Source organism: Anoplopoma fimbria, chromosome 17 (genome assembly GCF_027596085.1).
Source record: "Anoplopoma fimbria isolate UVic2021 breed Golden Eagle Sablefish chromosome 17, Afim_UVic_2022, whole genome shotgun sequence".
Lineage (NCBI taxonomy): Eukaryota > Metazoa > Chordata > Actinopteri > Perciformes > Anoplopomatidae > Anoplopoma > Anoplopoma fimbria.
The window spans coordinates 9,209,445-9,219,552 of record NC_072465.1 but is presented as its reverse complement, the minus strand read 5'-3'; the positions used below and the strand labels follow the sequence as shown (position 1 = coordinate 9,219,552).

Sequence of the window (10,108 nt, the reverse complement as noted above, 5' to 3'; positions counted from 1 at the left end):
ACAGTCTCCTCTTACGGCTTCCTCATGCTGAAGACCAGATGAGTCACATCCGCCTCAAAAGGCCTCTGTCATCGGAGCGCATACTCACCCATGGGAAGAAGAAAACAAAAAATAAAGCGTCAGGCGGTATGTGGCTGAATGTTTACCTCTGTCTGGGTTCAAGCTTACCGCTGTCAGTCGACGTATTGATCGCCGGCCTTAGCGGCGCATTGTGTGGCGGGGAGAAGGGATCATGTCATGTGGTTGGCAAAGGTGCGGTCATAACAGGGATGCCTGCACGCCCATATTTGTGGTCAGCCACGTGTGGAATGCCAGATATGTGCGAGTGAGCGTCTGGGCCGTGGGGGTGGGGGGGGAGAGATGCCGGCAGCATGTATGTTGTCATTGTGCTCGATGCAGTGGGGTCGACTGGCGGCCCTGCTGGTTTCCACTGGAGTGACGTTGTCACTCGGATATTTAATGGCCTAGCTTTAGGCACAGACGGCTTTTTTGCTTGCTCTTCATTTTCGAAAGAGGCGTCGGACTTGTTGACACCGCCCTGCAGATGAGTCGAGCGGTTCTGTCTGCGGTCAGCTGGGGAAGGTGTGGTTAGACGTCCAGACCCGTCCAGACCCGTCCACATCCGTTACGCAAACTGTGCCGCGTTCAGGAGGAGGGGGAACTTCGGAATGCTTGTCAAAGTCTGCAACTGTAGGATCTTGTCCTGTTGTGCATTTTCAAGGTCTTCATTGCTGTTCCAAACAGTTATTAGGCTGTTAACATGTAATGCAAAATTGTATTCTCTGTTTTTTTGAGTGTGGTGTTGTTGGGCGAAAAAAAATCACTTACGATGCATTCTGGAAAAAAGACAGTAATAAGCCAATACAATACATTCATCTATTGTAACGCAACTGCATCATTAGGACATTGATAGGACATCAATATATAGTTTATACTTAATGTATAATATTAGTTTTTAAATGACTTAATGTGTTAAATAAAATGTTTATTTTTAATTACATTAATAAAATCCGAAAGATAAAAAAACTGCTTGGCATTGTCGCAGTAATCTGTGGTCCGAAGGCACACGTGACGGTGATTCAGCTAAGAATGCTGCTGCGTGAGAACATTTATCTCATGTAGGTCAGAGCTGCGTGGTGTGTGCGCCGTTGGTCCTGAGCTGAAGAAAACCGATACCTCAAGATAATACATTTAAAATGTTTTTTGGGAGCCACAGAGGTGCTGTTCAGTCAGAGGTCGGGGGTATTCTTCTAATGTTTTTCTTCCTCTTGCAGCTTTTCACCGACGGAACCACCAACAAGCTTGTGGGCTGCTACGTAGAGGACAGTCCAGAGGACGTGGTCCTGGTCCGAGTATACGGGCACAAGACAGAGCTGATTGTGGACCGAGACAACGAGCTCAAGAGCTTTCAGGTAGCACAGAGGGTCGCGCTCTCTTCCTGTGAGTTAAAATGCCCCGGAATAGTTTCTCCCATCTAATTGTTTCTTTTGTGTGTCTCCTCTAGGTGCTACATGCTAATGGCTGTGCCCCTCGCCTCTACTGCACCTTTCTGAACGGCATCTGCTATGAGTTCATGCAGGGGGACGCTCTCGGGACGCAAGACGTCAGGGATCCTTCCTTGCTCAGGTGGGGACACGGTAGAGTCAGGGGACTACTCTTAGGCTTAGCTAAGAGATGGTAGCATTGTGCTATTGTGCTCAGAGTCCTCTCGGTTTACTAAATTCCACATATACACACAAACTACTTTACAATGCAGAAAGGCCTCGACATCGCACAGGAAAGAGGTAAATGAGGCAAACACATGCAAGTCTCATGCAAATATCGCAAAAACAAAGAAATGTTTGGAAGCAGGAGAGTCTCCCATGTCACATTACATTGTTCATTACTACAGCAATTATGGTAATGTGTCCATAGCGATCAATACTGCCACTTAATGTGGTAACACACATTGTCCTGGGTGTTGGCTTTTAAACACTCTAATATCAACATGTGCTCCGTGTGTTACACGATGTAATCAGTTGACTCTTTCCAGGAACTTCTTTATAATTGGAGTGTAATGCAGGATGGTTCTTTTTGTCTCCTCTCAGAATGATAGCCAGAGAGATGGCTCGTATCCACGCCATCCACGCGCACAACGGCTGCGTCCCCAAACCCAACCTCTGGATCAAGATGAGAAAATACTTCTCCCTTGTGGCCACCGAGTTCACCGACCAAGCGTCCAACGCTAGGTGAGATCCGGCTCTCACACACACACACACACACAGACAGACACACACACTGATATGATGCAAATTGATCCTGAAGCGCTGCCTGTTTTGCCTCTAATATAAGTGATGTGACCTGAGTCAGTTGGCCCAGAGCCTGACGTCCTCTGATAGGAGTCAGTGACGTTACCCAGTTTAATTTTAGAGGTACCAGAGGTAGTTGATCTAACTCATGATTTAAATACGAGTCAGGAAGTGAGAGGACACTCAAGAGGTTAATACAAGAAGGTGTCCTGCTTTTTCCAGAACAGACCAGAATCTTCATAACCACCTGTACTGTTTGCGAAGAGCACCTTTTTAACCACACTAGGTATTAGACATTTTATACAGACATTATGGTCCCCAGATGATGAATCCTACTGACTTTTCATTTGGCCCCATTAGCATTTCCAAATACCTGCAAAACTATAAACATTCCTATGAGCAGTGCATTGTGTGTAGTGCTGATGAGCAGATGTAGAAATGGCTCGATATCACTTTTTCATGTCCGGTACCACAACTTTGAGTATCTGCCAATACCCATCTGATTCTGTCTTTCTCACTCTCTTAAACAACTAAGCTGATAATAATAAGTTTGTCTGGGTGCACTTTGCTTAACATATCCATCTAAACATGAATTGTTATTCTCCTCCCCGAAAGGTAGAAATACAGAGTTATGCAACACTGCTGCTTCTTTCTATTTAAACTTGTTCACACGCAGAACTTTCAGGCGCATTTTTGATTGGTAAAAAACATTCAAACACTCAGATTAAAACTAGCAAAAATAAGACTACTTCTCTGCTCCACCGTCAAATATGTCAAAAAATAAATTGTGTTAAAAATGAGTCCACACTAGGTTGTCCACGTTGCTCTAGTTGAGAATGAAGTGACACACCGGAACAACAGAAAAATGACTCAATCTTTTCTAAATCAAAAAGGGTTCTCCTATAAGGACAAGCAGAAGAACCCTGTATGGTTCTAATAAGCACCTTTTACTCTAGGAGTGTGGTATCATTGGCTGTATTGTAAACTGCACAACCACAGAGAAAGTTAAAGACAACAGAGAGTTGTGTTGTTAACGTGGCTGCCACACAGTCGACTGTGACTGAGCAGAAACACAGCCAGTTAAACCTCCATTATCATTTCCATATTTTCTTTTGATCTCTTGTCATAAACACTTCCTGTTAACAAGTAGTCAAAAGTCATTCCGATAAACCGTCAATCGTAAATCCAGGTTAATGAGATTACTACCTATACTGATTATGTAGTCATGGCCAAGCATAACATATGATCGATGATGTGATTTATAAATCAGACTGCTTCTGACCAGACAGACTTTAAATAGAGCAGTGCGATATGGCCAAAACGTTCTGTTCCAATATAGGTTAGTTCATATATCGATAACCAAATGTGTCATAACTTATCCAAACATCTTTTGACTGCTTGGCTGACACGCATACAGTATAAGGCCTGTGCATTTGGAACTGAAGAATGCATTTTTTTAGAATATTTGATAGAGTTTTCATCTCTGGTAAAGAAGAAGGGTTAAGCAGTATCCGAGAGTTCAGGCTGAAGATGGCTCGGTTTTTCAACTTGGCCCCGGACCCCTCAGAGCCGACGAAGGTAGAGCGTTTCATAACCTGACCAGCGTTTCATAAGATATCAGCTGCCCAGTCCCAGCTGATATCTTCGTTCTGATGGCTATTAGGTTAAGTCCAGCATGTGGCTTATATAACTGTAACAATAATAGCCGACTGGATTAGGGAGTCTGAGGCATGCAGTGGGCCAGCAGATGTTTGCTCAGCTCGGCGTATCGGGTCACTTCGCTCTCCTCCTTGGTTACGCAGACAGCCAGAGCGTCCCGGTCCTGGACGGCAGACACTTGTTGCACTTTTCAAAGAACTGGCAGAAATCTGCGTAATGTTCCAGTGTGATACTTCCGTATCACATCATCATATTAGCAGAGATGACCTCCTCCTTGTGATCTCTTTTCCACACAGCAGGCAGGGATTGAACAGTTAGACTCAGGTAGAACTCTCTCTCTCTCTCTCTCTCTCTCTCTCTCTCTCTCTCTCTCTCTCTCTCTCTCTCTCTCTCTCTCTCTCTCTCTCGACCCTTTAAAGGAAAGGATTGGCAATGCAAATGCCTTCTGTTGTTCTCCCTTTCTTTTCTTTTCTTCTTTTATCTCCTTCTTTCTCTGTTTTCTTTTCCACCCTTCTCCCCGACAGAAGCAGCTTGTTGGGTTTGCGTGGTCCATGCCGCTCTCCAACTAGTGCCCAAGGCAGAATAGCAGAGAGAACACAAGAGAGAGAGAGAGAGAGAGAGATTTTTTCCACAGCCTCCCTCCCAGCCTTTCATGCCGACTGTGGATTAAGCCCCATAAGCCCATTACAGTGAGCACAGGGGTCTCTGCTCAGCACGGCAGTCTTGCCGGCTGACACACTAACTGGGCTTCTTAACCCTTTCTCCACTAGCCAATTAGGCCACTTTCATCACATGACCGGGGCCGAAGACAGGTCAGATGTGTGAATGTTTACTAGGCCTGCCAGAGCTGGAAACTCCAGGAGACATAGCAGTGTTGCCATAGTGACTCCGCAGTACCACAGGTGTCCACCGAGAGCTTGTTTCTCTGTAACCGTGCTCCCCAGGGCCCCAGAGCCCCACTGAGCCTGTGTGCTGTTTGTACCTGTTGTTCTCTCTTCACATGTCCCCACTTTGAGATGATGATCCCAAAAACAAGGAAAAGCTGTGTGTAGTGTCGGTGACACTACAGACTTATCACATAAGCTGTCCTGGCTGCTAAACATGCTCGTTTAGCCAGCGTTGAGTTTGCCGACACACTGTGTTTGCATATTTTTCACAACAGTCCAAGTGGAGAAAACTGTGGAAAAAACGTGTGTGAGTGTATGTGTTTGCATAGCATTGAAGCTGACTTCTCTCCCCGTCTCTGCCCTCCCTGTCCAGAATTCAGCAGGAAGTTCCCAGCAAGGCGGTGCTGGAGCAGGAGATGGTGTGGATGAAGGAGCATCTCTCCACCCTGGGCTCCCCCGTGGTGCTCTGCCACAATGACCTGCTCTGCAAGAACATCATCCATAACAACAAAGAGGGTAGGCACCTCAGTGTTTTTTTTCTTTCTCTATGGGACGAGACGTTTGCTTTGGGGACGAGGGGACCCAGAGCAAACCGCTTTTATTGCAAACATTATTTCATGGCGCTTTCCTGGTTACCTTTTACCTAAATGGTGCCGGTCAGGTTGTGAGCCAGCACACGGTTACACTCTTTACATCGTCAGTGTCCTCTTGTCGTCTCTCAGGTCACGTTCGCTTCATCGACTACGAATACTCCAGCTACAACTACCAGGCCTTCGACATCGGCAACCACTTCAATGAATTCGCAGGTATGTCGAACGTCACAGTGATTTGTGTGTTAAGAGTTAATGTCCTATCCACAAAAAGTGACTTATTGTATACAACTGTCCGTGTCCTTGTGCGTGGTCAGGGATGGCGGAGCTGGACTACGGGTTGTACCCCAGTCGGGAGATGCAGATGGACTGGCTCAAAGTGTACCTGCAGGCGTACAAACTCTTCACCAAGAAAACGGAGGAGGTCAGCCCTCGAGAGCTGGAGACGCTCTACGTGCAGGTCAACAAGTTCGCTCTGGTGAGGAGGAATATGTCGGCAACAACACACACCATCTCTTACACACACTGTCAGTGTCTCACGTTACTTTACTCCACCTGATCTCTGATTCTGCTCTCTCAAGGCTTCTCACTTCTTTTGGGGCTTCTGGGCGCTCATCCAGGCCAAATACTCCACCATTGACTTTGACTTCCTAGGGTAAGTTGCCGTGTGTGTGTGGACGATTTAGATAACTTACGTAATACCCCCCCCCCCCCCCCCCCCAGTAGGCTATTACGTAAGTGATAGGTCTGACTGTGCATTTGAAAGAAATCTGCCCGTGTGGGTTAAACGAAGCATTATGAAAGAATGAAACCAAAAGCCAAAGTCTCTCATTTCTTTTGTGAGCCTCCGTACCACTCAACACTTTCTGCCCACAAGCTTGTAACTCACACAATAACAAGTATGCCTCCCCTAGTGGTTCACACAGAGGTAGTGTTAGAGTGACTATCGCTCTAACTTGGCATGTAAGACTCTCAAAAAAATGTTTTAATGGTTAACTGCATTAATTTGGAAGCATCTTACAGTCTTTTCACTGTGTAACAATAATCAAATCATAGTCATTTACTGACCAATAACACTGTAAAGGCTGTTCCGAACGTTTCTTATTGGAATCTTCTATTGAGGTTTTCAAATGAAGCTCATTCCCGTAATAAAAATTGAAAAAAAAAATGATGTTTTCACCGCAGTGAATATGTTGTTTTTGAAAGGCTAAACACCAATAAATATAGATTGAAGCAGAATATTTCGCTAGATAAATTCATTTTTGAATTGATTACATCCATACTTTTCAATTGATTTTGACTTTTGGACCTTGCATCGCTCTGGACTTGTTGGAATCGGTGAAGGAAACAATCCTACACAGTAGTGAAGGGGGTCGGGGTTTTTTTAATAACTGCTTTCCACCCAGGTCGTTATGAGATCCAACCAGCAATAATATGCATCAATCAACACCCAAACCTGACTTGCAAACCTTATGCATTATAGCAGCACAATTATCATGACTCAGCACAGTAGTGCTTGCTGTGTGTGTATGTTTTTGTTTGAGATTTGTTACTGAAAGTTATTAATAACGCTGCTTTGTCATATTTTGACCCGCCCACCCGAACCTGTGAAGTTTTCAGTAAGCTTACCCGAAACCCGCGGGATACTGGAAAGATGCACCCATTTTTGATGAAGCTTTGAACTATTCCGTTCAGCCAAAATCACTGTGTGCTGTTACTATCGTTAAGTGTCCAGCAGTGGAGAACAGCCTCTCTGCGGCGAAGCCAGTACCAGTCAAACTTATTGTCGTCCAGAACGCTGTACACACGTAGGTCTTTGTAATGAAACTATGACTATGGATTATATAGTTATTGTTGTTTACCCGTCCAGAGTTGGCTGTTTTGTAAATGTGCTGCAGTTTGTGTTGGGTCATTCTGCTCATATGAAAAGTATATCACAAAATACTTTTATATGACCACATTGGTCGAATAAAAGTTCATTTATTTTACTGCCAGGACATCGCCCTCTACATAAGTGTTCTCCTGGAAGCGGGAATTTCTTACAATGTCAGTACTGTAATTTGATTGGTGCAACGTGTGCGTGGGCGGGCAATACAGGTGTGGATATGATTTCACTTCAGTTCAGCAGCTAGAGGGGGGGGCTCAATGGGTCTTCCCAACTGTTGAATGTAATCAAGAGAAAAATAAATCAACTTTATCTATAGGAAGAACATGTTTTGTATCAACATGTGTCAGCTATACATTTGACACATTTTGTCCACTTTTTGAATACGGAAAAACATGCACATCCTTCTAGTTTACAATTCCCTCACACACAGAGTGAGGTGAATTCATACTTGAGGCTGGATTTCCTCTTTCTGTGCCATCAGCAACTCTTTGCTCTTCTGTCTCTCAGGTACGCCGTGCTGCGTTTCAACCAGTACTTCGAGACCAAACCTGCGCTCATGGCCCTGCAGATCCCAGAATGAGAGGAGAGGGAGAGAAGACGGGAGGGTGTAACGGGCCTTTTTACGCCGTGCACTCTTCTCGGCGTGGACCAGCTGTTGACGGGCTGCTGCTCGGTCTACGGCATCCTGTTTTTTTCTGCAACCAGCAGCGGTCACTCCTTCAATGCTCCAACTTAGCTCCTCGCTGTCCCAAGCTCTAGCTTGAGAATGATAAAAAACTCCCATTGGGTTCCGTGTGTGAGTGTGCACCTGCGTATGTTAATCTTAATTTACCCCTCAAAAAACCCAGGCGTCTTGCATTCCCTCTTTGGGACGACTGAACAAGGCGTAGTGAGCACTGCCGTCTTGAGTTTAGGGTAGAGACTCGCGTCTTGTCCCGATACTCTGGCGCCCAAAATGTTCCACAACGTCCGTAATGAAGGTCAAAAGAGGGACAAGACGCTAAAAGAGGAGTTTGATGCTGAAACTAACTGATAGCTGATTCTGCACTGTATCTATGGCTCAAAGCCACGGCCTCATTATGGTTAGAAACTGACTACGCAGACATTTCACTTGGGATTCCCTCACATTTTTGTATGTGGTGTGTGTGTGATGAGAGCATTCCTCCTTCTGTCTGCAGATAGTTTAACACTTTTTTTTTTCCTTTTTTTTTTTGCCCTGTCTTTGATGCTAAGTGCTTGTAGCTGCAGTTTTTCTGCACTGCACCCAGAAATCACCTGTGCATCAAAAACTGGGGGGGCAGTACTCCGTCGTCTTTCCTCTTGATTCTTTTCTTTGTTTTTTGTCAGATCATCTTGTATTAACTCCAAGCAAACTGCTGCTGCTGCTAATTGAAATGTGAAACAAACTTTTTTTGTGTACTAGTGGACTTTTCCCCTAGGAAGGAAACTACCAGGCGGCGGGTGTGCGGAACGGCAAAAGGAGAAGCTTTTCAAGGACTCGCTGTAGGTTGCGTAACTGTTGTGTTACAGCAATCGGTGCTAGAGAGTAGCTAAATGTGACTTTATTTATTGGTGTGGAGACGGATTGTTTAACATCTCAGGTGAAACAGCTCTTCGGTTTGCTTTAGTGAGCGTGGCTTCGTGTTGAATCTGGAAGTGACAGGAAGCAGGTGGATGCTGGGTAAAAAAAAAATGAGGGGAGCCTGTGTTACTCTGTCACTCTGACCTCCGTGTGCGTTTTCCACCTACTTGACTTTTATGGTTGCAGCGCATCGCTTCGTTTAACTTTCCATTTAGACGTTCCAGACCTCTTGGAAAATCACAACCTCCGTCACCTCCCCCCCCCTCCCCCCACTGCAGCCCTTCCTCCCCTCTCATGCCCTCCTGCGTGTGCTCCCTCTGCGCTTTACTCCCTCAGATCTCCTCCCATAACGGTGTTCCTCAGGCCATCTTATACACCAGAGCCTGCTATCAGGCCCCACACACTGTATTCCATTTACATCCCAGATTTGGAGACAATTTATGTTCCATAATTGGACATTGCGTAAGATATATCTGGGGTCAGATCAAGTGTAGCTTTCAATTAGAGGCAGGACGTGGTTATGAAGTGTCCTCGCTGCTGTCATGATATCAACTTTCACTTAGATGGAAAAGCCTGGCAACTGACACACCAATGTCATCTCTTCCCTACTGGTCATATTTTGTCACTTGGGCAGAAGGCCCTACCTTTTGCATAGTATCTTAACACATATGGTTCGTACTTTGTTAATGTTGTAATACATGATTAACATAGTTCAACGGTTGCAGCTAGCTGAAGGACCACAAAACTGCTTGGTTAGGGTTGGAAAATGATACTTAAGTTACATAACTTAAGCTAGTGATGCAGTGACTCAGTGACGTAGCGTCACATAACGTCATGGGTAAAATAATAGTTTGACTTTTTGGTTTCACTTATGACACGTATGCCGCCCCCTCTCCACCTTGTCTTTGTTCGACCCATCAACCAAACTCTCCCTCACGCCCTTAAAGGACATCCTGGCTCTCTACTACCTCCGTTGCTCTGAGCGTCTAACAGTGACAGATGGGTTTACATTGAAGATGAAAGCCCAATTAATTGTATAATCTATGAAATGTAAAATATAGAAATAGAGAGATCAGTTCCCAGTTTTTCCAATACTCATATATATTTATGTTACAAGGATATATGACAAAGAAAAGCTGCGTAACAACACATTGGACAAGCTTGATTTCCATTTTCGATTGAAGAGTGGCAATAACTGATATGATCCAACTGGA

At 45.0% G+C, this 10,108-nt stretch overlaps 1 protein-coding gene across 2 annotated transcripts in view; it reads left to right on the top strand.

The window, feature by feature from the left end:
• The window catches only part of etnk2 (ethanolamine kinase 2), a 14,653-nt gene extending 5,507 nt beyond the window's left edge, over window positions 1–9,146 (top strand). The window contains exons 1-9 of one of the 2 annotated variants that reach the window (XM_054617233.1): window positions 60–126; window positions 1,275–1,412; window positions 1,505–1,626; window positions 2,088–2,228; window positions 5,208–5,350; window positions 5,557–5,640; window positions 5,742–5,902; window positions 6,006–6,079; window positions 7,820–9,146. In XM_054617233.1, the coding sequence (XP_054473208.1) occupies window positions 91–126; window positions 1,275–1,412; window positions 1,505–1,626; window positions 2,088–2,228; window positions 5,208–5,350; window positions 5,557–5,640; window positions 5,742–5,902; window positions 6,006–6,079; window positions 7,820–7,892 (972 nt within the window). In that variant the 5' untranslated portion in view covers window positions 60–90 and the 3' untranslated portion in view covers window positions 7,893–9,146. Of the gene's footprint in view, window positions 1–59; window positions 127–1,274; window positions 1,413–1,504; window positions 1,627–2,087; window positions 2,229–5,207; window positions 5,351–5,556; window positions 5,641–5,741; window positions 5,903–6,005; window positions 6,080–7,819 lie in introns of those variants that run through there. The other variant, XM_054617232.1, reaches the window with a different exon arrangement.
• Window positions 9,147–10,108: the final 962 nt, after the last annotated feature.